The sequence below is a fragment of the Kryptolebias marmoratus genome, linkage group LG12 (genome assembly GCF_001649575.2).
Source record: "Kryptolebias marmoratus isolate JLee-2015 linkage group LG12, ASM164957v2, whole genome shotgun sequence".
NCBI classification, from domain to species: Eukaryota; Metazoa; Chordata; class Actinopteri; order Cyprinodontiformes; family Rivulidae; genus Kryptolebias; species Kryptolebias marmoratus.
In genome coordinates, this window is record NC_051441.1 from 2,937,135 (window position 1) to 2,963,776 (window position 26,642).

General features: G+C 40.7%; 1 protein-coding gene across 5 annotated transcripts in view; it reads right to left on the reverse strand.

The window, feature by feature from the left end:
• shank1 (SH3 and multiple ankyrin repeat domains 1) overlaps positions 1–26,642 on the reverse strand; it is a 75,790-nt gene that overhangs the window by 42,324 nt on the left and 6,824 nt on the right. For all 5 annotated transcript variants that reach the window (XM_017419389.3, XM_017419392.3, XM_017419391.3 and 2 more), the window contains exons 2-5: positions 10,686–11,216; positions 1,776–1,979; positions 916–987; positions 613–721 (exon numbers count right to left, since the gene is read on the reverse strand). In XM_017419389.3, coding sequence (XP_017274878.1) covers positions 613–721; positions 916–987; positions 1,776–1,979; positions 10,686–11,165 — 865 coding nt within the window. In that variant the 5' untranslated portion in view covers positions 11,166–11,216. The remainder of the gene's footprint in view (positions 1–612; positions 722–915; positions 988–1,775; positions 1,980–10,685; positions 11,217–26,642) is intronic.

The window sequence follows — 26,642 nt, forward strand, 5'->3', positions numbered from 1 at the left end:
CTGTGTGCTGTTTAGATGGACATAATTTAAAGCTGTTTGGATGTCAAAACCCCACCGATAGTAGCCCTTTAAATTGGAAGCTAATCGCAACCAACTCCTGTTGTTGTTTTTAGCACACGGCTAATTAGCGTTAGCACCCAAATTAGCATTATTTGCTTCCACACTGTAGCTATATTTACTGTGTTATTGGCATATTTTCCACTCAAAATGCATCTTTCTCACAAGAATAAAACAAATGCAACTCACCAACTTCAATAAATCAGAGAAAATCCGTTAAAACAAAGAAGACAAACATGGCGGCCTGTTTCTGATGCTGCATTCACTGACATTAAGGGACAAAATGCTGCATTTAAGTGTCATAGGATACTTTATAATCTTTTCTTAAAGATTTATTATATATTATTCTGTCTGAAATTTCCTACTTTGACTTGTGCAATGTAAAACTAAATGTAAAAATAATAATTTTAATGTTTTTATTGAAAATAAATATGTCTTGGTACATTTTAGGGAATCATTAAGGGTTTTCTGTAAAATAAGTTTTTTTAATCTTTAATAATTTGGCAGATAACCGACGTTATCAGGAAAAAGAATAAAATAATCTGTGGTTCTCACCGCCGGTGTCTGGATCCTGGTAGTTTGGATCTAGGCCCTTGTCCAGGAACTTGGTCATCTTGTCCACAGCGCTGGTTTGAATGTAATCCATGAATTTCTTCAGGCTAGCCTGAACGGAAAAAAACAAAAAGAAAGAACATTAAAACTTTATACATTAGAATAGATGTTAATAAAAATGTAGTACAACACAAAAACTTGGCAGCACTCATTCAAAATAATGACTTTTATAAACCTGTGACTGACATAAACATAATGCAAACATCAGGTTTATCATCTCAGAGGTCAGAAACAAAGATTTCCTACCTTTGTGTGGAGCTTGGCCAGTTGCTTCTCGTCCAGATTTGTCTGTTTGTAAACCCTGGTTTTATACCGGAACTAAAAACAGAAAAAAAAGATAACAGGCACGAGGATTTAATTCAAACTGAAAGTTTTTGTCTTCAATTATCTCAGTTTTCAGCCCAGATCCACAAATTCTGGGATTCAGATTCATTTTACAGACACATTTTATCTGGTTGATGTAAAAGTTTCTGTCTTAACCTGAAAAAAAAGGAAATAAATGTGTGGAATTATAGCAGTTAAATATGATTCAGAGCCTCCACTGGGATTAATGTAAGATTACAAAACAGATGAGTGAATGAACTGAGAAAATGTGAGCTGTTGTGGCATTTAAAACAGAAAAATAAAAAAATGTCAGGTCTTCTCTTCTATAAATTCTGTATTAAACTTGGGATTTGCATGACCTGATTTAAATGATTACAACTAAAGAAACTGAATTCTCTCTGAAAATGTTGTGAGTTTGCTGAAACTGAGTCTTAAAGCTAAAAGCGAGCATCGTTTTAGTAGGAACTGAAGAGATCTCTGTCTTTCCATGGAGAAAATATTTGTAAATAAAGTTACTTATTTAGAAAAATATAAAATTTACAAAAACAAAAAGTCAGAGCGCCCAACTACTGACTGAGCTGTGATTACAGAAGTTGTAGTTTAGTCTTTAACTCTAAAAGGTTTCAATACTTTGTTTGGGGATTTGACTATTTCTGTTTCTAAGAGTTCCTGATAGCGTCTCAGCTCAGGAGATGGTAATTCCCTCACAGCTCTGAATGCTGCTGATTTCCTGTTTTCTGCACAGCAACATGCAGACTCCATCTCACTGTGCTGAACTGTACCTCCAAATATGGCACCCCTTTCTCAAAGGATTGTGGGTACTCTCTGAGCAGCCTCTCCTCCTCCAGAAACTTGGCGTCATGTCCGTCTGTGGCGGGCTGGAACAGGCCGTAGTTCAGGACGTCTCGCAGCGACTCGGTCAGGGAGCAGAGCACCTGCTGCTTGGCCTTCCACACCGTGGCATCTGGGTTGAACCGCAAACACTTCTGCAGAACAAACACGAGGAGATAAAAGATGTTAGAGCCTAAGCAACAAAAACGAAAACAACGCCCTGACCCTGGTCTGACTGTGTGGTGACAGGATTCTGTGACTGCAGCCTGCAGAGGCTGGTCTGGGGAGCGGCGGCAGAGTAAAGTGGGTGATGCCTGGCGGCCTTGGTCAGCAGAAATGATACGAGCAGCAGTTCTGCGCAGCTTTCGGTGTCTCCGGTGGGGTCATGAACATCCAAAATGCATAACGGCCTCGAGGCCTGATCAGCAAAGTGGAGGATAACACACACAGATGGCTGACAGACTGTTTCTGGCAGCACTCTCTTCCCATCCATCTCCTCCTCCTCCTCCTCCTCCTCGCTCTGCCTCGCTCTGCCTCGTTCCCTCACCATGTCCGGATGAAGAGCAGTTGCTTTCTGACCTTGAGGCAGCAGCGAGCTGATTGGTCCAGAACACAGAAAAACAGGCAGCTGCAGGAATCTCTGTGTCTGACTTCATCCCTGCAAAGGAATGCTGTCGTCTGTCAGATCTTTCACTTCATCTTTCTATCCTTTACTTATTTGCTCACTTAACAGGAATGCTGTATATTAATAACCATAAAATGTCTGAAATTCAGTGTAAGAATGTGTTCTTTTATTTGTTTATTGTATTCATTTCTGTAGTCTAACCAAAACCTGACCCCAAACCCCAAAAAGGATGTTTTTTCTGTATCAGTACCAAGTTTTGGTCCCTATAAGGACCCCTGGTGGTGACAAGATGGGTGATTATACCAGGAAAGATCCTAAAAAGGTAACAAAAAACAGGTACACACACAAGTTCATATTCCTATCCTTGTTTCTATCTCAGATCCCAAACCGAACCCTAACCATCTCACACCTCAGCCCTAAAGCTAACCCTTAACCCAAAACATGAAGTTCCATCATTCTAGAACTGGGCTTTGGTCCCCATCAGGAACACCGGTCCTGACAAAGTATTTGATTTGTCTGTGTGTGTAAACAGTTTGCAAAATATCCCACAAATCCCTGGACTGAAAGTACTCACTGTTTGTACAGCTACGACTGACGGACACTTAGAGCCAATGCAGTTCAAGATGGCCGCCACAGCTAATCTAACGTTGCCAACACATAATGGATGCAACTTACTCCAAATGACAGATAATGAGGTAAGGTTTATGAGGAAGTAGCTGAGAGTCATCCTCAGCACACACTATGAGTCCTCATCTATCAAGATGTGACCCCTGCGGCCTTTGGGAATAAAAGGCGGCGGGTGATATGCATTCCTTAAAGGAATACTAGACCCTTACATATACCAGAGAAGATCCCAAAACACACACACACACACACACACACACATTTCTGTGTGTGCTCTACAAAGAAAAACATCTGGGTTTTGTAGCATCACATCATCACATCATCTCTCCCTTTCTTTCTTTCTATTTTTTTTTCTAGTATGAGCACAGCCAACACAGTCACCATGGCAACCGGTTCATTAGCGGAGCAAGCTGCTTGTTGCCATGGAGACATCCCCGTGTTTCCTACGAGTTGTGGTACCGAGGAGCTTGTGGCTGTGTGTGTGTGAGGAGAAGTGTGTGTTTTACAGTAGCGTGGTGAAGCGGAGCTGAGTAAAAACGAGGAGGAGGAGGAGGAAGAAGGGAGGGATCTTTGGGATCTTGAGCACAAAAGAGGATAAAGTTGTGCGCCTGTTTGTATTAGATTAAGTTTCACACAACACAGGAAAACACACACAACAGCCTACACACTTCCAGTAGCAGCAGAGGCTGAAGGGTGGAGGTTCAGGAGATTATTCTCACAGTCAGACGATCTAATTTAATAATAAACATCAGTGAGTGTGTTTAAAATGAGCTCATTTCTTCTTAAAGTTCGATTCTTCTGTGTTTTTAGGTTCCTCATCACCGTCAAGCCTTCATCTTGGAAGGCTGGTTCTGTAAATCTGATTTGTTTTCACATTAAACATCCTCCTGATGCTGTAGGTGCTGTGGTGTGAGACTTCAGTGCAGCGCCCTCTGCTGGACAAAGATCTTATCATGGACACGTGATGACTTCATAAACTCCAAACTGATTAATCTGAATATCCTGGAGATTACTGACAATCTCAAGGAGAAAAACTTGGTGTAAATTATTTTTGGTACTTGATATGATTAGGTTTAAAATCTAAACATAAAGATGAAGAAGTTTTTTTTTTATTTAATCAAAATGTTCTGGTTTTCTGACTGATCAGAGGTCCTTCATGTGTATGTTTATCACCCGCCGCCGAAGGCAAAAGGCAATAATGTTTTTACTCGTGTCTGTGTGTTGGTTTGTTTGCATCATTAGCAAATTATCTCATCAACCACAGAACAGAATTTAACGTACGACTACTTTCTACAACTCATTAACTTTTGGACACAGCATAGAGATCTAAGCAAACACAAAAATAATTTGCTAATTTTATCGATAATGAGCTAAAATTAGATGTGGTAGTAGCTGATAGTAACTCATCACATGTGCTCTGAGTGCTGGCATGAAAGGTGGCGGGTGACATGCATTTCTTCTTTGTTTTTTTGACCCCATCACCGTTAAAGTCCAACATATTCCATGTGTTTACCCATACCATATGAGGGTCAGAGAATGAGAGTAAAAATAAAATCAGTCTGTGCTCATCTTCCTCAGAACCGGCTCATATTTCCGTCCTCCAGCTGGCAGGTTCAAGGCTCCTCGAGCATTTTTAGACACATACAGTAAGTGTGACACATAACCGTGATGCTCCAGAGCTGGGATGTAAATGTGCTTCATTTCATGGCTTTTATTTAGCTTTAACATGGTTTTCAGGTTTACATTAAAGCGGCATTAATCCTTTCTTCATCCTGTGTGGTTTTCTCATTATTCAGACAAAAAAAAAAAAATTCTGTCTTGCCTCCTGAAGCCGTGATCACACTTTCCCACTCACAGACGCCCACTCACCCTGTCCATGCTGCTCTTTATCTTCCCCTGCCTATCTGCGTCTCATCGTCTCTGTCCTCCTTCCATCTTTACAAAACTTTATCTGTGCAGAAATAAAGAGTGGCTCCTGCTCTCACTATCTTTGTCCCTCTGGCCCTTTTTTCTGCAGGCAAGTGCAGGGGGCCCCGGAGCCTTTAATGAGATCTACAGGGAAATAAAACCCCACCAAACACACACACACACACACAAACACATGTTATTTAACTTCTTCAGTCCCTATTTCAGTCTTTTCATCTTATTCTCTTAAAAACACTGACACCTCTTCTCTCAACATCTTCAATTAAATTTCAGTGAGAACCGCCTAAAACAAATATTCTCTTGCAAAAGAGAATATATGAATGCATATAAATATATTTCTATTGGGTTTTTTTTGTTTTTCTGATATTGTCTTTTCAGGCCTGTACCTCTGGTTGTCTGCCAGCTTCTTCCTGCAGAAAGGAGCAGAGAGAAACAGCTGGCCAGATGTGGGGGATTACCGTAAACTGTAGAAAAGCTGCACCGTCTAAAATAAATTACCATAATTCTGGAAAAATATGTGCAAGTTTAAAAAATTTATTCATGTGGGTATATTTAAATCATTCTTCTGAAATTAAACAACTGATCTGGGTTCAGATTTGGGGATTCTGACTCTAGATGTTTACATGAATTTATTTCAGTTCTCTCTCCTCTTCATAATCGTTTCCTTTTAATTTCACATTCTTCGCCTCCTCGGCTCTTATTCCTCTGATTTCAGTCCATCTGTTGACCTACGAGGCTCCTCCTTTCACTGACATGCGACCTCTGGTCAGCTCGACATCATGCTGTAAGCAGGTTGATTTTACTGTCGGAGTGTTTTCAGGACTAAATCCTGCCTGAGGGCTGCTGCAAATATTCGACTCTCACAGCAGAGCAAAAAAACACCATTTGTTTCACGCTGTTTAATGCACTCAGGAGCCAAATGCCAACTTTGCAGCGCAAGTTTGACAATCTAATAAACCTGCAGACGACACAGTCCTTGTCTCCTGCTGGGAGCGAATCATACAAACAACGTGAGGTTTGACTGTTGCCGTGCACACGAGCAAGTTAATGGAGCGCTGCTTTTTACATCAAAAGCCAGCTGAAGAGGATCAAAAAGGGGTTTGTGTTGTTGGTGTCGTGGGTTACAGCCTCTGCAGCCTCCCTGAGCTCTCAGAGGAAAGCTGCACCTGATGGAGCTGCACACACTTTATTCACTGTTTGCACCGAGCTTGCTTGTTGCTGCATAACTTCCCCTGCAAGCCCTCCGGCCCTCTGCATGTGGCTCTGTTTAGTTTAAAGAACAACAGAAACGAATTATATTTATATTCATAACCGTAGTTTTGCTTGAGTTGTATTTTGCAGGTTTTTTTCCACAGACATGTGAAAGAAATCTCTGCGAATCGACCAGAAAACAAAACGTTTTCAACACATTTAAGCAGAAATAAAAAGGACTTTTGCACACATAAGACACTGAATTAAAGTTTTCCTCAAATATAGAAAAGACTCACAAAAACACGTACAGTTCAGTGTTTAAATGTATCAAAACAGGAATAAACATTTATTATTCCCTTTACACAAAACTTATTTCCTTTGTCCTAACGTGTAAATTGCAGATAAATGTCAACAATTTATTATATTTTTTATTTTATAATGTCTCAAACATTTCTATACAGTAGATAGTATTTGTATACCACTCAATAAGTTGTTTTATTTCACTTTTTAAGTACATTTTTGTGACTCTGGGGAATTTTGATTGTCTGGGAGAAAAAGCAAAATGCAAAGGTTACAGAGCCTTAAATCTCATCTTAATTGTTTTTTTTCTTTTAACTATCATTTTGATGCATTTACCTTTCAGCATTGTTCTGCTCATTGCAGCCTTTAGCCACAGTTTTGCTTGTTTTAACTTTAAAATTAAAACAAACAAAACAGACACTTTAAGCAGAACAGCTAATTAAATTGACTAATTTTACCTTCAGTTACTGTTTAGCTGATTTCAGCTTCTGTTCTGCTTGTTTTCCATCCCTCTGGTTGCAGTTTAAAGTCCAGCAGCTCGACTGAAACATGATTTAAATCAACACCTCGAACATCTGTAATCAGACCACATTCAGGGTAAAACCAAAGGTTGATGATTGGCTGACGAGTGAGCTTTATGTAAGAGAAAATAAAAACTATAGCTACCACTTCACTGTTTTATAATAAGTGAATTAGTGCGAGCTGATTGCCTGTCACTCCACATCTGTCAGGTCAAACATCTGCATTTTGCAGCACAGCGGCTCCGTCTAATTACAGGAGAGTCAATTAGATTTTATTGAGGGTGAATTAGCTGACATGTAGGACAGAACAAAAATACTGCGAAGATGAAGAGAGGCTGAAGCAGAGGAAGAGGAGGAAACAAAGTCTGAGACAGACCAGAGAGAGGAGCTGAAGATCATAGGCTTTTATTCTGAAAGGACAGAGATAGGAGAACAAACTGACATAAAGAGTTGGAGTCAAAGCAGCAAATTAAATGTCAGAGTTTTACTTTAATGACGGCAGCAGAGACTGACTCACCGCTTCATATCACTTCACTCAATCATTTCTAACATTATTCTTAGCCTTGTCTGTAAAAACAAGAGTTCGCACCATTGTGCGAGGCTATTATTTTAACTCTTGTTGCAGAAACGTGTTTATCAGAAGAAGCTAAAAGCTACAAATATTTCAGATTGGAATATTTGAGGTGAGAAGAGCAGTGTGAGTGTGACATGCTGTGGTATTGATTGTATTAAACTTGACGTTTTACCAAAACAGATACAAGTTTGTAATTTCTCAGCATAAAATAATCTTCCTCAAACTTTCCCACTAAAAGGCAGCGGGTGATATGCATTCCTTCAAGGAAATAAGGTTTTAACCCGATGCACGAGTGAGCTCTGTCCTGCCAGGCCTTTGCATATAACCACCTACACACACACACACACACACACACACACACACACACACACACACAAGTCAAACTCATTTTATTTGCCAATAAACAGAGAGCCGTGAATCATCTGTGGTCGGATTTAAATCCAATCAATAATAAATCACAGAGCAGCGAGAGGGAGGAAGACGTGTTCAGTGAGGCATTTATGGTGCAGAGAGAGAGGAGGTAAATCTAAAATATGAACATCCAGATAAATTTATTTATTTTATTTGGTCATCATTTACAAGGACACCCCTGAACACATCACTGGGGCTTTTGTTGATTTAACAAAAGGAGAAAAATGGAGGACAGACAGCTAATGTGCGAGGGGCTTGACCTTCTGCTTTTCAAAGACGGTCTGTTACAGCTTTTATCTGCTCAGGAGAGCTTTTCTTCCTGACTCTCAGCTTTCTGTAACTCAGTTATGAGAGCAATTATGCTTCCAGTGTAAAAACTCCCTCATCAGAGAGACAAGAGGGGGGAAGAGACGACGGAAAAGGCGCCAGGCGGTGATGACTGCCTTCATCCTGAAAGTGCAGAAGAAGAGTTTTGTGAAGATGAAGGCAGCTGCAGCTTCATTCAGACGCTCTTCAGATGGAGGCTTTAGCTCCTGCGTGACGTCAGACATTCACGGCTGATTCTGGGCAGCCCTTTCAAACCAGAAAAGAGCTTTTCTCCATACCGTTTAAAAGCTCTTTGGCAACAAGTGGCTTCCCCTTCCAGCAGCCTCTTCTCTCCCTCTTTTTCCTCTTCATACGGACGGCTTTTACACACATCCTAACTCTGTGTCGTTAAAGCTGGGTCACCTTGGAAATGTTCTCCTCTCTCACATCTGTTTCTTCCTTCTGATTAGAGAGGAGCGAGCGTTACAACAAACCCCCTGAGGCTCGGGGTGTTTTCATGCACTTTGTGCAGTTTTGACTGGACTGACCATGAAAGGAAGCAGCTTTGTTCTAACTCAACACCAGCCTGCCGAGTCCTGCAGATTGTTCCAGATTAAATCAGTTCAGAGACACAAAAGTTCAACAGAAAACCCGAGGCAACGAGCTCTTCTTCTCAAGGTGCCTCCCTGACTTCTGTCACATCTTAAAAATGTTTCCTTTACCTTTGGAGACTTTAAATTGCACAGTTTTTTTCAGTTTTAGTAAAAGTGAAACTTTAACTTATTTCATTTAATCTCAGACAGATTTCTGGAGCTCCTGGGTGTTGAGCTGCAGGTATAACTCGGCTTTTAACAGGAAGAAGAAATCAGGAGCGTTTAAATCCACCCTACTGGTTTCCTGTTTGTTATCTGATAGTTTTATCTCTTATTACTGGTCTTTTAAACCTTTAATGGTCTGGACTCATCCTATTTAACCTTTTACATTAACATAGTTTATCTAGAAGACTAAACCCTCACTAACAACACACCATACGTGCTCCCACTGAGTCTACAGGGGGAAAACATTGTCAATAAGTGCTTCCGACTTGTGTGTCACTTGTGTGTGTTTAACCCCACAGAGGGTTTGGTCCTGAACATGAAAATTCTTCAGGTTTTTTTAAAAATCAAGACTGTTTCCACTCCGAACAGAGCCTGTAGTTCTAGGGTACGCCTGAACCAAGTCTGGGGTTTTGTGATGACAGCAAGACACACAAAGTTGTTGTTTGCTTCACCGTAAAAGCACAACAGAAGTGCTACACACTTGGTATTTGTGTGACCTGGATGTTAGACGTATATCTGGCTTTCTGCACATATATGCAGGGATGCTGGTGCTGCAGATTCTTTTTTCTCTCCCCCCTCTCCGCTGTTTCAGGTGGAAGTTATTGTTGCCGTTTTATTTTCGCTCCCTTCTTCCTGGATGCCACTTTCTAACATTCAAATAAGGTTCATCAGTGAAAAGAAAGATGAGATCTGCTGCAGACAGGTGAGGAGTGATAATCATGTCCTTAAAGTTTGCCCAAAGACTTCGCCAGTCACTGAAAATTATGAAAAAATGGAGAAATTTTCCACACCGGTTTCACTGAATTCTGAGCGTTTGAGATCAAGTGACCAGCGAGCCGTGTGGCCGTGCCGTTTTTTAAAAATTACGTTGTTTTCATGTTCACAGCTTGCAAAACTGCCTTATTTTCCAACTCCCCCCACCTCTGCTCGCTTTTTATCCTCCTCAGCATCTGTCTCCACGTTTAAGATGTAATCTGCTGGAGTGCACATCTGAATGAAGACAGATTTAAATCAGTTTTTCAGTGATTATTATTGATCATCAGCGTAGTTTTTAGAGCTCAGATGTTTTCTGTCCAGGTTCGAGGCACCTGCATTGACTCTGTGACCGTTTGGAAAGAAAATGGTAATGGGACTCACGGTGGGTTAGTTTGGCTTAAAGGTCGATCGACCAGATGCTCCAGGCTCTAAAAAACGAGTGACTCCACTTTTACAACTGCTGCTCCTAATTTCTGAAATCCTTTTTGCTCGATAGACACCCGGAGTGGTTCGAGATGCTGCTATAGATCCACGTTTTCTAAACTCGAGCAGAGCTTGACGCTTTGACACGTTTTGTCTATTTTCAGCTCCCAATTTTTCAGGACCTCTGAAGCATTTTGGAGTTTTTCCTCCATAAATCAATGAGAAAGTGATGAAAAGGTTTGTTTGAACGTGTGTCTAACAGCACACTCCCTGTAGGCTGGAATGGAGGAACTTTACATGTGTAGCCCACTTTCTTGCTGATGTTTGGGATGCTGTGTGTGTGTGTGTGTGTGTGTGTGTGTGTGCGTGGGGTTGACTGCACTGACCGTTTGCTTTATGTCTGGGATGCCGATGCGAAACACCATCATGGCGATGTGGGCGTCCTCAGATGGCATGGAGTTGGCAGTGCGCTCCTTCAGCCTCCTCTGCTGCTGCACCTGATTGGCTGCTTGTTGGTGCGTGGGTCCGGGGTTGGACGAGTACGGGTTTGTGGTGTGTCCAGGGTTCCCCGTCCTGCCGGGTCGTTTGGTGAATTTACCCGACTGCCTGTGTCCCTCACCTCTGCCCATCCGAGACAGACCTCCTCGCCTGACCTCCATCTCCTCCTCGTCATCCTCCTCTTCTCCATCCAGCTCGCCGTTCTCTTCCTCCTCCCTGTCCTCGTCCCTCTCATCTTCCTCCATTTCCTCCTCCTCCTCTTCCTCCTCCTCTTCCTCGTCCTCTGCCCCTGGATAGAGATGTCTAGTGTTTCCCAGCATCCTTTGTTGTTCCTCGTCGCTGGACAGGGGGCTGAATGGCATCGTCATGGCGACAAAGAAGGCGGCACCAGTGGCAACACCATCATTCCCAGAGAGACACTGAAAGAGAGAAAGTAAAAAAGTAAAGTTTATTTGTCTGAACGCTGAGTCAGCACTAACGTTCTCCTGTTTATAGATTCTCCCAAACGCTTTTTGCAACCAAACTAATTTTACCTTTTAGAAAGAACGAAGTTCATGACAGTAAGGAGTGTGAAAAACAAAGAGAAAAATGAAGCATAGATCAAAAAATGTTGATGTTGTGGAACTAAGAAGAGTTCGTTTGCAGACGTTAGATTTAAATCATCATCTGGGAGTCAAACATTCAGTGAAAAAGTTTGTAAAAATCATCAAATTCGAACTATGAATTGTGTAAAAACTGTTAAAGATATCAAAACACCAGTTCAGTCGTGAAAAGTCACACTTTCTGTGACCCGTTTAAACCTTGAATGATGATTCAAACAGGGCTGAGTTTTCTCCTCTGTGCAGCAAAAACCCCATTGATCTCCATCGTTTTATTTCCTCAGTATTTCTGTGAATTCTGACTACATAAAATAATGTACCACTACTTAAAGCCACGGCACACTGTTCTCAGTTGAGCTGCATGTTTTGATGTATAATTTGCTTGTTTATTTTTAAAGCTGAGTGACGAGACACAGAATTAAACATTTGAACAAATCGGTAACGAGTGCTTTACTTAATTAACTGAGGTGAGATGAGGAATCAGGTGCGACCTTCTGGTTTTCTGGTTAGGAGCCTCCACTGCAGAGCTTCTGAAGACAATCAAGGGCTTTTTTGTTTTGGACAAGTTAAAAGTGCACTACATATTCTAAATAAAAACACAAAAACTCAAATCCAATTCAGGCTTTTTGGTTTTGATTCGATCCTCGAGTGGAAAAAACACAAATCAGCTGTTTGAATCCAAACAAACTCATCAGTTTAATCGCCTGATCTCTGGTCTCTATGGAAACAAACCTCAACACATAATAACATACTGTTCACACCTCATGTAGAAGTCAACCTTCTGTGATTGTAATTTTCACCCTCCAGGCACTTTTTCCAGACATGCAGAAAGTGTTTTTTTATGTGCTGCTGAAAGCTTTAGCCTTAAAATCCCTGTTTTTTGTTTTTTTCAGGCACTTAAAGCAACTTCCTGTCGCTCTGACACACAAACGGTTCAATCTAAGAAAAGTTTTAACCAATTAGGGCTAATATTACTGCAACACAGAAACACAAACATGTTGTGTTTTATTGTTTAAATCTATTGTGCAGCTGTGGAATATCATTACTGATAGTAACTGAGATTTAAAAATAAATGTTTTTCTGATTAAAGAAAAAACAGACAGTTTAGAAGATATTAATTTTTATAATTAAAGAGTTTCTGAGTTCATTTAGAGCCATAAAAAGTGCAATAAATAGGATGGTTAATGATAAAGTTAGATCAAATAAAAGGCTTGACTAATGTAATAAATCTGCTTTTGTTAAAGGGATAGTTTGGATCTTTGAACAGTAAATATCTTACCTGCTGCAGATAAATTTCTCAGTTTAATTCTGACTGAGTTGGTGAGTTAGCATCTTAGCAGTGCTAATAATGCTATTTTATAAACCTTTACACTGATGTTAATTTAAGATTAAACAGTTATAATTAGTGGAAATATTATAATATTTTTTCCAGACGTGCTGCAGGCTGCACTGGAGGTGCTATAGCCAGCTGCTGCTGTTGTTAGTTATACCTGCAGGTGACAGCTGTGTAATGCAAATTTTACTTTTTTGTTTTTTCAGCCACTCAGGAGATGGAGGCTGCAACTTTTGAATTTTATAACTTTCTAAAATATTTAACTCTATTCACAAAAAAGTCCCCTCGAGAAAAACATTCTTTCAAAAACATTGTTCTCTTTCAAATCTGCTTCAGCGTACCGCCTCAGATTTCATCTTCTTATGACACTTTTAGCTTCTAGTTAGCTGTTTGACAGTTTTAGGTAGCCTTTGATACTTTTGGCTATTAGCTTGTGTTTTGCAACTTTTAGCTTGTAGCTAACCTTTTGATGCTTTTCACTACAATCGTGGTCCATTTAGGATAGCTTTTTGCTACTTCAAGCTAGCGTTCGGCTTCTTTTCGCCTCAGCAGCTCAGTTTCAGCTTCTTCAGCAAAGTACGTTTCACGTTTAATTCACTTTTTCTTTTTTAAATAACAGTCGTATTTTAAATGTGCACCGTTAATAATTTTATGTTTTGCCTTTTTTTTAATATAGAAAAACAATTCTGAGTTCTTCTTCCTTCATAAGAGAAGCAGTTTGTGGCGTCGCCCAGCAGACCCTTCAGAACATCTCTGAGGTTCTGTTTCCACTGAGCTCGGATCAGAACCAAACATCAGAACAACGAACGGTGGAGAGGAAAGTCGCTCCAGTCCTCACCAAAGGGCTGACCAATCAGCAGCGAGAGATGACAAAAATATCTGCAGAAAAACAAGAAAGCCTCTAATTTGATGTAATTACACAAATTTATTCAAGTAGCTGTAATTATAAGCCACTTTGCAGCTTTGGATTTGTGAAAACCTCTGAAATAAGCGAAGACAAAACTGCACAAAGTAGGGCTGCAAACGACGGCTTCTCATTTAAATATTCAAGAGGTGGGAAAAAAACTAAACCAAGTACAGAATAATGAGGCAACGCTGAATCAAAATGGATCTGTGATTTGTGTGTGAATCATGAGTCAACTGAGAGACGCGAGGAGAACCGGTGTTAGACGCGAAACGTTCAGGCTTTCCTCCTCAACACGAGCAGCTGTCCGGCTTCACGGAAAACAGCAAAACGGGAAAGATGAAGTGGCAGCAAAATAAATCAAACATAAGGACCAGGCAAGTCAAAACATGCTGCTTGCATTTATTTATACTAGTATCAAGACTTCAGATTTGATTATCAGATTTTAATTTCAGAGGAAATCCAGCGTCAGCGCTGACTGGAGACACTAAAACTGAGACGTTAAAGTTAAAACAAGCAGAACATGAGCTAAAATCTGCAAAACAGTTGATTATGTTAGTGAAGATGTAGCTAAAAGTAGATGCTAAAGCTAAAATCTGAATAATAGTGGGTAAATTTAGCAAATCTGTAGCTAAAAGCTAAAAATCCCAAAACATGAGCGAGGACGAACTGAAGAGATCTTAATGTGTTTCAACAGGGAATTTATTTTAAATTTTTTTATAAGGGAGAAAAGCTACAAAAAGCCAAATATCATAGTGAATAAATAAGAAAATATAATTTATTTTATTACAGAAAGAAACAGGAATAAACCAAACTAAAAATGCTCCAAAGAAAGCACCTGATCCTGTATAAAATATAATGTTTTTAAACTTAAACAGCATTTCTGACTGAATATTTTCCTCCTGGGCATCTGATTTTTGAGTTTTTCTCCACTTCTCACATACAAAAACAAATATTGGTTCTCTGACAGCGTTTTAGCTGCCAAACGTCGGCTGAGGCTCATGAAGGGAGAAGAAACCTTCGGCTGCTGATCAGGGCTTCCATTTCTCACGTTCTGAGTTATTTTCCTCATGTTTTACACTCAATGTAGAGTATCTCAGGTAATTATAAGAACAGCTATAAGATTAAAGCCTAAATGCACTTTTCATGCCAGAGTTTTCCTCTCAGATCGTCTTTTGTTGAGAAATGACTGAGTTGCAGCTTGAATCCTGACCCTAAAAGTTGACGTAGACGTACATCTAATGATCACCAAGATCACAGAGCCTAGATCTCCTGCCTTCAGCAGTGCATCAAACTAAATAAGTCATTCCTTTATGCACTTCTTCACTATTTCTAATCACAGTTGTGTTGTGCTCTTCCTTTAATCCTGCAACAAAACAACAGATTGCAGATGAAACTTCAGTTCCCTCTGCTGTGTTCATAAAGCTGCTGCAATTCCAAATCTACAGGAAAGGTTAAAGAGCCTCTCTTCGATGTGAACTGAAATTAATGAGGCCTCTTGTATCAAGCTGCTTCCGAGGAGCACCGGAGGAACGAAAGAAAACCAATAAAAATCAAAAGCATCCTGAGAGAGGAGCAGAGAGGGCTGGAAACCGAACAGTCGGAGAGCTGAGATGAATGAAAGAGAACGATGGAGGGGCAGAGCGCTGCAGCTTTCTGCAGACGAGTCAGGAATCTGACCAATCACAGCAGGGTTTGTGTCCAAGATAAGATAACGAATGAAAGCGAGCGATCCATTATTTTACTCACAGAGTGCTGAGCAACAAAGACGACAGGAAAGTCAAAACTTTTCAGTTCTTACTTTCTTTTCATCAAGTTTTTGTTTGCATTACTCGAAGGAATGCATATCGCCCGCCACCTTTCATGAGTTTCAAACTGAATCATCTTAAGTTGGGAAATTTTAGTCCAACTTTAAATAATGTTAAGCATCGTGTGATCACATCACCAAATCTAAGGTCAGAATCTGTCAATTTCACTGAATTACAGCCATTCTAAGTCCAATGGCTGTGGCGGCCATCTTGATTTATTTAATTAGCTGTAATATGGGTGGTAAAAAGACCCGGAGTTTCCAACTACCAGCCTTCTCTTGGGTGTTTTCTGCCTTCGGTTCGTTGCTTTTAATTTCAGATCTAATCTCCCGGAGCCGGCCCTCATGATGCCGACTGAAAGGGTTAATGACGTGACCCGAAACTGAAACAGGACGACGCTGTCTGACGACGATGGAGATGATTATCAGTCGTTGGCGTTGGGGTTAATATCTAATCTCTTCATCTTCACTCAGCGGGACTGAAGCTCTCAGATGCAGAACATTCATTATGTCGGTCCTTTGTGTTTGAGTCATGACTTTTCTCTTGGGAACTGATTATCACTTTCTCGTAATTTTCCATCCGTCTTGACCTGTTCCAGCTTAATTGACGACTCTGAAAAAAAAAAAGTTTGTAGCCTTTTAGCTTCATTATCTTTTCTCCATCTCCTGGGATCAGGCGAATATTCACCATAAAAATCTGAATAAATAAGCAGGGATGCATGACAAATAGGTCTGTCACAGTTTCAGATCGCTGTGATGTGGGTGGATTTTACTGAGCAGACAGTTCTGTTAAAACCTGCTGCTTCGAGGAGGATTTTCATTGTTGTGTTTGGAAGAATTTTAGCTTTTCTGGAGTCTGATGTCAGAATTCTGATAATAGATTACATGAAAAGGACACTTTGTTTAGCTGCTCTGTATAAAATAACATAGAAAATGTCAGGTTTTAATGTGGCGTATGTCTGTAAACACTCCTGGATTTGTCAGCATCATCATCATCATCATCACTCTGACAGTGTTTTTAACAAAAAGCTTTTGCCACTCCTTTCTTTTCAACTCAAACAGAATAAAACTGCTTAAAATGTTATTTTCTCAGCTTCAGAGTTAGTAACTCAACAGTAAGTTTTAAATAAGTGCGAGACAGAGACTCTTCCTCTGAGCACGTAGCTGCAGAGGCTGCGGGGAAGCAGCTGCCTTCACAACATGGCTCACCGCATGGTCCTAGTGCCTGACCTGTTTACTTAAACAAATGATTTACAGCAGCAGAGACTTAAGACGACTTAAGAAGAAATCACAGCCCAAGTCAGCTTCCCTTCATTAGGGGGGTCAATACATATGCATTTAAGCACCAATTAATCTCAGTTTTCCATTTGCAGTTTAATTTGGAAGCAAAGACAGTTGGAAACCACTGCTGGTTTCCAAAGGGTTTACCATGGCAGTCGCCCAGTTGCCCCCCAATAGTATTATTGTTTTTAATGAATGGATGTTTTCCAAATGCCTTATTTTACTTCACATCACTGGAAAGAGTGGGAAAGTCCACACAGCTGCCCAGCTGCCAAATGGTTTCTGGTTGGTTTTTAGTTTGCATCAGAACTTTTACAGTTCTATAGTTTCATTAAATGACATGAGTCTGTGTCATTTTGAGCCGTAATGGTTTTTTAAATATTCTTAGTGCTTTGCAGAAGACTGATGCAGTCTGTGGTTGTAAATTCTGTTAGACAACCTAACATTTTTCATAAACTCAGGTGGCAGGACTGTAGTTATTTCTCTCAGGCTGTAGATTTTTTTAAAAAATCTAAATGTTTTCATTGCAAATCGCTTTTCTCCGTATTCTTCATAAAGCGTTTGTTCGGCTTCACAGAAGGTTTGCAGCGATGCTTGTTTGGCTCGCTGATGTTCTGGTGGATTTTGACCTTTTCTCTCTTGTTGCCATGACGCTTTAAAATGGTTTTTGCTAAATGATAAAATGATAAAAAATGGACTTTATTACTGAGTGTAAACAGAGAAACGGTTCAGATTTACTTGCGGTTTGTGCAGTAATAAATAAAAACGGTGGGTCTGTATGTCCGAGCTTCAGACTTTCAACGTTATTTTAAAGCTAAGAGCAGCTCTGCTGTGTGTGAATAAAAACCTTGAAGATAATGTGCATATTAATTTATAGCTGTTAACAAAACAATTTCCTTCATCCTGAACAGGAAACCTGAAACTTCTTTGGAGCTCTGCAGCCGTAGAAACATCCGTCAAAGTTTAAACGGGTCACAGAAAGTTGGACTTTGCACGTCTGAACAGGCGTTTTATCACCTCTAACAGTTTTTATACAAACGCAGTTTAAGTTTGTTGATTTTCGCCTTGGAGTCCAAATAATCCAATCATTTGTGAGGTCAACAGAAAGTTGGGCGGCGGGTTACGAGGCGCCCAAACGAGGAAACTGCTTTCAGCTTTTTGACCCCTGATAGTTTAAATTATCTCTCGTCTGTAAAAACACAGCAGCCAAATCGTTTTTTCTTAAACAGTTCATGGAATAAAACAAAGCAAACCGACGTCTTCAGATGTCTTTTAGTGCAGCTTCTAATTGCTGAATGCGCTCAGATCAATAAGTGCTGAACAGACAGAAGCTCTCAGCTGAACAGAAATGTAGAAACGTGTTGTTTTTTTTAATCTGGCAGCTTCTGTAAGACACAGCTGCTCAAGATTCACAAGATTTCCTGCAACGATGTGAGAAGTTTGTGTTTATCTGTTGTTTTGCTCTAAACATGGTTTGATGTTGACTTTCATATCAGAAACATTCGAGGTTTATGTGACGTTTTCTGTCAAATTAAATCTGGATTGATGTCTTCAAATCCAATCTGAGGCATCAGGTATCTTTAAAACAACCTGTGATTAAGGTTTCCTTCAAATAATCCTTATTATTCAAGCCTTAATTGTATTATTCTACTTTGACCTATATGTGATATTAATAAAGAAGATCAGACATTAGCATCATCTGCTGTAGTTTCTCACGGTGGTCCTGGCTGTTTAGGGATTTTGTTGTAAAATATTAATTTTACTCGTCGATTTAGTCGATGTGCACAGAAGAAACGGGTGGCTGGGAGCTCCGGTTGTCAAAGATGGAAGAATAAAATGTTCACAGATCAGGAACGAGTGAAAAAAGACAAGAAAGTGTTGTTAAAGGACAAAGCTGGAAGCAGGAAGTAGGAAGATCGTTAACATACAGTTAAGTTTTAATGCTAATGATGATTTGAGCTGTATGTCATGACTGTTACATCCAATTACTGCCCACCGCCATGAAATGAGGGCGATCATGTAACTGCATGTGTCTGTGTGTTGGTGTGCAGAATATTTCCTCAACCACGAGATGAATTTTCATGAAACTTTCAGGAAATAAAGAAGGCCAGTTTTACAGATACTGACCCAAAATGTTGTGTGGTAGTAGCTGAGACTGATCCCCAAGACTTTACTTTAACTATCTGTCTGTCTGTTAGCAAAATATCTCATGAACCACTGAACTGATTTTAAGAAGGGTGTCCATTCACAGCTGATTACCATCCAATTAAAGATGGCCGCTATAGCAAAGACTCACATGAGTCCCATTGATCAACTTTTTTTTTTTTTGCAAACTTTATCGATGTAGTACGACCAGAAATTTGAAGTGTACTCCTAAAAACTGTGCTTTTAATGAGAATGAAGAACGAGGTTATGAGGCAGCAGATTTCCAGGAGACAGAAGTGAGCCGTAACTTTGTTGGTGTCGTGCCAGAGTCCTGACCTGATTGCACTAATCTTCAATCAGCATGCAGCCCGAGTGATGCCATCAGCTCCAGCACAGTGACTTCTTCCCTCCTTGTCTTTTTATCTTACCCCGAACACACATGGATCTTCACACGCTCTCTTTTATGTAGGACATAGTGTGTATATAGACAGATATTTTCAGTGTCTTGGTCCCCAGGAAGTTTCACTGGGAAACTTCCAAAGAACACATCGCCCCACTTTCCTGACACGAAACTGGAACGGCCGATTTCCTTCCCTCCTTGTCTGACATCTCCACGCAAATGGACACAAATCGTCTGTTTGCAAAGACTCCGATTCGCAGCGATCCCTCAGGAAAATGTAAATGTGTGTGGGTAACAAAAAAAAAACTCTGACCTGAGGGTCAAGTTCAGAACCTCCGGAAGAAACGCGGCCGTGTGGAAACCTGCACGCCACCCGGGGGAACCTGATCTACAAACGCTCTGATGTAATCGTCCCCCTGTGCCGCCGAACTGGAGTGAGCGTCAGTGGAGGAGCAGGGAAGGCAGGTGGAGGTGTGCAGCAGAATTACAGGTGACAGAACAGGCTCGACACATCTCAGCGCCGTGACTTATTTACAAACCCTCCTTTAAAAAAGACCAAAGCAACAAGCAGGACTATTTAAAAGCTTTAAACCGGCCGTTTTTTAATCACCTGTGGCCGAAAAGATGAAGGTGGACAACTGTCTGCTACTAAAATATCTCATCAACAGCCTGATTCAAGATGGCTGCCACAGCCAACTGACCTTAAGCAAAACAAAAATGACTATAACTCAGTCAGTTCTTCAGATATTGAGCTAAAATCTGGTGTGGAAGTAGCTGAAACTGATACCCAACACATATTCTGGGTGCTGAAACATATTCAAAGTTTTACTTTAACTATTTGGCGTCAACTCCCAAATTTTAATGAAACATTTAAGAATTAATCACTGGATGTACATCTATGACTTTCAAGATGGCTGCCACAGCCAACTGAATTTAAAAAAACACTCCCTGAGGGGATTTTGCATCAGATCGCTCATAACGTTGTTTCCACAGTTTAACAAAATGGCTGCAAGTCCATCATTTCCCAGCGTAAGATGATGTGAGTCTGCAGCTCCGGGATGGAAGGTGGCGGGTGATATGCATTCCTCTGAGGGACGCCACGCCTTTATTTTCAGTTCAGTTCTGCACAGTCTGATAAAAACTGATGCTGGCCTCAAAACCAGCATCAGGTGAACAGTCGTATCTCGATCTGAAGGTAAAATCTGCCAAAAAAAAAAAAAAAACTAATCTGTCAACAACCTTCCAGGACCTGAGAGATACATCATCGTTCACTCATTCATCGACTGTCTTTTAACCGCTCTTTGGGAAACACCTTGTAGGTGCCTAAATACTACTTCCTGTCTGTCAAACTCAGTTATTTTTGGTGTTTTCTCAGATTCAGCTACAGAAATGAGGCCAAACTGCGTGTTTGTGACAGGCCGTCGGTAACAAAGAGCCTAAAGAGTCAGTTTAAGTTATGTTTGGACAAACACTGATTCTTTCACCAAGTTCAGGAGCCTTTTTATGACTGAATGAATCATCAGTCAGAGGTAAGTGGCGTAACAAGTTAAGAAACATTTATTGCTCTGATAAATCAGGACTAAAACTGAGTGAAACTGCTCTGAAAGACCAAAGAAAAACTGATGAAAAACACTTTAAAAGATCGCAGGAAACTCTGGCTGCTTGGAGAGAAAACGTAAAGAAATGAAGGACGACTATTGCAGTTTTATATTTAATTTTATGAATTATACGCTGACTTGTAAAGTGCATTCATGGACCTTTCTGTTTAAAACATACATCATTCAGTGCCTACCGCCTTAAATAAAGTTTTACTTTTGATCAGAGTGTTGAATGAACCCGGACAGCATTTCTCTGCATGTATCTGAGGGGCGCCATGTTTGTTCAAAGCTCGTTTCTCTGCAGAGGAGATGAAGAAAATCAATCAGCTGGGGAGCCGCAGACCTGAGATCTCATTCAAACAGACGGCTAATTAATTAGCTTTATTCATCACCACCGCTACGTCTCTGAGGAAATGCACGGAGCGTGTTCTCGTGTTCTGCTGGTTGGTTTTCAGAATAACATCCTGAATCACTCAGACCCCGGCTGTCCCCCAGAATACAGAAATCCACCCGAAACTAAACTAAAAAAGAGAAACAGGTGAAAGAGTGATGTCATCGGAGCTGAAGATTCATCGTTCGTGACATAAAAGATGCTGAAGACAGAAATAAACTTCGGTTCATTTAAGCTACTAAGAAGTTTCTTGTTTCGGCTGCTTTTTCTTTCTTAAATTAGACAACTTTTCATTCAGAGCGCTGAACGAAAGCTGAAATTTGTGGGAAAAAAGCTAAAACAGCTGAACACTAGCTAAAAGATAAATGGAGCGAAATGCTTCCTAAAATTAGCAAAACCCTAAATAAGCCTCAAAGTTGCAGAATGCTAACTAAATCTTAAAAGTAGTAAAATGCTAGCTAAAAGTAGCAAAAAGCTAAATGTAGCTAAAAGCTAACTAGAAGCTAACTGTACCTAAAAGCTAAAAGTAGCAAAATGTTAGCTAAAAACAGAGAAGGGATAGCAAAAAGTTACATATCAAACAGCTATCCTAGAGTTGCAAAAGGCTAGCTTAATGCTAAATGTAGCAAAATGCTAAAAAAATAATTGAAAAAGGGTTAGCTAAAGGTAGCAAAAGGAAAGCTAAAAGGAGCAAAACACTAGCTAAAACCTACACATGTCAAAATGGTAGCTAGAAGCTAAAAGCAGCAAAGGGTTGCAAACAATTAAGTGACAAAAAGCTAGTTTAAAGTATCAAAAGGCTAACTAAATGCTAAAAGTAGCCAAAGGCTAGCTGAAACCTAAACATAAGAAAATGGTAGCTAAAAGCTAAAAGTAGCTAAGGTGACTCTGGTTCTTGTTATTTGTTTTAACGTTAGTCTGGTAAACGTTGGGTTGATGACATCACTCCTAACTAAATCGGGACAACATGTCCCCCCTCCCTCGGCTGCAGGAGCGGCTGAGACGAGCCGAGCCTCTCCGAGCCTCTCCGAGGTCGGAGCTGATAGTTGGCAGCACGTGAGGAGGTCATGAATAAATGAGCCGCAGTGAGAGTAGCTGCAGGGGCGAGAGGACTGAACATATGACAAGCTGTGAAATATTAAAAGTGGATGCTGTTCTGCTGCTCGGGGAAACAAACGGGACGCCCACCATGTGGCGAGGCCCCCGGGTCACTGCTTCCTGTTTGGTATCGCCCGCCGCTGAAGGGCGGAGCAACAAACTCTGCTGTGGTAGTAGCTGAGAGTCATTGCATGAGGCTGGGTGACATGCATCCCTTTAAGGAACGCTGGGCCTTTAATTTCATCGCCCCTCGGTGGATTTCTGCTCTGCCTCTCGGCCTCTGAACCCTTTAAAGAATTTTCCCACCATCAGCAGAGGAAGGATTGATCCGACCCCCCTGGGGGGGTGGGGGGGTGGGCCGTGATGAGCTCTGAGAGGACTGCAGGCAGGTTTTATCAAGTGGGAGAGTGATTCACACTAACTGAGAATGAGGAGGAACGAGCAGAAAGGCCAAACGTCAGAAGAGTCTGTCACCGTTTGAAAATATGAAGAGACTTCAGCTCTCAGCAGCTGAATCAGCAGCTTCAGGAGGGCCTTTATGAATGAAAAATACTGTCTCTTCAGTGGGAATACATTAAATCTCCTCAGTTGTTGATTTTTACCACAAATTAAAGACTCAGCTTTTCTTACAGGAATGCATGTCTCCCGCTGGGTTTCAGACTGAGACCGTCTTCTGCTCGTTTTGGTCAAACTTTGAAAATAAATGCAAGATTTCAAGCCCGATTTTAGCTCATCATTTGTAAAACTGGCCGAGTTAGAGCTGGCTAATGTTGGTTAGCTGCGGCGGCCATCTTAAACTGAAGTTAGTCAGTTGTAGATGATCATCCAGTGATGACTTTGGGCAACAACAATCATCATAAATGAGAAAATCAGCTGAAAGAAAAAGCATTTCTGTAAAAAACTTACATAAAAACGATACACAGAGCTATGCCTGCACACATACCCCTCCAAAAGGGTCGGGAATAAAAAAGTTAAAAAGCCAAAACCACTGAATTTGTTTAGCTAAATCAGAAACAAATGATGCTAAACTCCTGATAACATTTATAGCTCAAAGATTAGATAATCATTAGTTAAAAGATCAGTTATATTTCAAGTCAGCAAGCGACAAAATAAGGGCTAATTGCAAATAAATTAACCTTTAACTATTGAACAAAAAGTGATTTAAATTCAGCAGCAGCAGCAGTTAGTCTGATTCATTCCTCACTTTTAAAAATCAAAGGATAATTTTACACCTCTGCTGTAAAATCTTACCATTTTATGTGCTTTTACATGAATTTAAGATAGTTTTAGGACAACAGGTCATGTTAAAACATGAAGCAACGAATTAAAGGGATAGTCTGGTGATTTTTGAACGGATGTTCTGTTAAATACTTGTAGTTTAAACCTCATCAGGCATGGAGAAGAAGGAGGGAGCTGAGGTTAGATCATTTTAGCGAGCTTTTTGCTACTTTTGCTAACCTTTTACAACACTTAGCATTTAGTTACCCTTTAGCTACATTTAAATTTAGCGTAACTAGCGTGTTGATACTTTCAGCTGGTGTTTTTCTCCTGTCAGCTGCTAGCTCCACTAGCTGGCGTTCGGCTTCTTTCAGCTTCAACAACTGAGTTTCAGCTTTTTTCGGTGCTCAGCGTTCACGCCGGACTAAGCTGTCACTTTAAATAAAAAGTTAATTCAAGTTGTTTCAGTCAATAAAAGAACATTTCTGTGTTTACCTGCAGAAAAAAAACTTGATATTTAAGCAGATTAAAGACCCGTTTCATTTACTAAATCAAACCCGGTTTGTTCCTTATCAACTTCTTAAGGAAGACATCTTTATAGTTTCAAATGTGCGGCCATTTCTTATTTTAAGGGACATTTGGCAACCCAAGTGCTAACTATTGATCACTATTTGGCAGAACGTCTCTTTGAAAACGACCAGACTTTCCCTTTAAGGGTAACACTTAAAGGTGAAGAACTGCTTGGTCTGTGCAACAAAACAAGATTAAATCTCTTTACACAAGTCAGAAACAGCAACTTCTCTGAGCCTGAGCTCGTTTAAGGTGGAACAGCTTCTTCTTCTTAAAAAAAACCCCACAAACACAGATTCTCCTCTGCTCTAAAACAAAAAGCATGGAGGCAGAGGAGTCATTAATCCTGATCCTGGAAGGTGGCAGTTGGTCTGCAGATTAAACGTGGTGATTATGACACCAGGATCTGCTTCTCCACACATGAGAAGGTAAACCCCTGCAGGTCCCACACGGCAGAAACGTCACATTTCTGCTATGTAGGCCAATCAATCTGCATCAAACGGCTCCTCCAGGCTCTGCCTCCTATAGACCGAAGAGGAAAACTCAGCTTTCTGCTCATCATTAGGATGAAACTAAGCGTCACACACGAGGCTGTGTGGGTCTGCGTCTTCCAGTGTGACCCCCATCCCCTCTGTAAGCTGTAATCTGACGTCCAGGAGAGCTGGCAGGATGTATCTTCCTCTCATATATCAGCTCCTCTTCACTGTTTCTATAAATACAGCCAGCTGTGTTTCCATTATTAATGCAGCAAGACGCCCAAACCTTTCCTGGCCCCAAACACTGCCGACTCATCATCTCCACTGCACTTTGGAAAACACCCACTACTGCCGGCTGCTGCTGCAAACCGACACGTGAACATGAGAAGCATGCACAAGCTCACACACACACACACACCGACACACTTCTGTCTATGACGAGGCGCAGGAGGAAGCTGGAGGAAAAAATAACAAAATGTTTCAAAAACAATCAGGGTTTGAAAAAGAAAAGTAAAGTAAGGAAGAGAAGAAGCCTCAATTTGTTCTCATTTCTTGAGCTGGATCAATGAAAAACTAACAAAATGAGGAGGAAATAGTATTTTAACACCAACAAGGAGATTCTGAAACGTTGACAGTCGATCAGCTGTCAGGTCTTTGTTCCTGTTTCTTTCAGGTGGGATTTCTCTGCTGTCGAGGCGGTTTTCAGGTCCTGACACGTCCTCGTCGTCCTCCACTCGTCTTCCTCATATTTGTGAAGACAGACTGCTCAGAATGCTGCCAGGATCGGGGACAAGGACGGGACTGAAGGGGAGTGAAAAAGTTCAGGAAGTCTGAAGAACGACTGATCCAAACGGCTTTAAAGATTTTAAAAGTCTGGCTAACTAGAAAGGAAACGGGACAAGAGAAATGAGATTTTCTGTAAACATGCAGGGAGAAACTGAAACTGAGCTCGAAAAGCTAAAAGTATTTAAATGTAGCTGAAAGCAAAATGTAACTTCAGATGAGAAACAGCCAGCAGCTGATGCAGATTTCAGAGAGAACAATGATTTTAAAAGTGCTGAAAAAACTCTAATATAAAAGCTACAAAAAACAAAAGTCTAAAATACCACAAAGTCTGCAGAAGAAGGACAGAAAATTAAAAAAACGGGGAAATGAATCAGCATTCACACATAACTGGGGGGATTAAAATGTTTGCACAGTACTGAACATAAAGAAAATTAAAAAATCATGTGGTGTAAACTAATCTCCTCAGTAATACTGAAGCAGTTCAGAAAAAAAAGTAAAAGCTGCTGTTGAGCTGCATTGTTTCCATCGATTCCCCTGAATTATTGATGCAGATTGCAGTCCCTGAAAGCTTTTAATGAATCATGTTTTCATGTCGGGGGCTGAGGTCTGCTGTGTTCCCCACGTTATCTGGATGCAGTTTTAGTTCCTGCTGCTGTTTAAGTTGAGCTCAAACACACCATCCTGGACCAGGACCGCTCCACTGCTGCTGTGCATCTGCTGCTGCTAAAAATAGACGCCTCACATTGATGAAGCAGCGGTGAGCGTTGGAAAAACTGAAACCCCGCTTTCCCCCAATCCCTCTCCGTGGCACAATTAGCCCTAATAAACTGAGAGGGAATTCATGATGCATGGAGGAGTCAGGCCAAAGCCCTCTGCCCTCCATCTTTGCACTGCACTCTCTCTAATTACCATCAGTGGGTCCTTTTTAATGGGACAAATGGGATTTATTTGAGATAAAACACGCTTAAAGTGAGTTAGCAAGGGCCAGCGTTCATTTTAAAGGACTTTCAATTGTGTGGAAATCAACCCAACTTTATTTGTGTGCCACTTTTCATACAACATGTGCAACACAAAGTTCTTCACAGAGTTAAATCCAGAAAAAGCCCCGAATCTCCATATTTCCAAAAACACATCTAATAGAAATCCACAGAAATAAACACCAACACATACGCCCACCTTCAACACCTGCTCCCCAACCTGAATGTTGAGCCAGCAAGCTCACACTTCTGTGCTAACCCC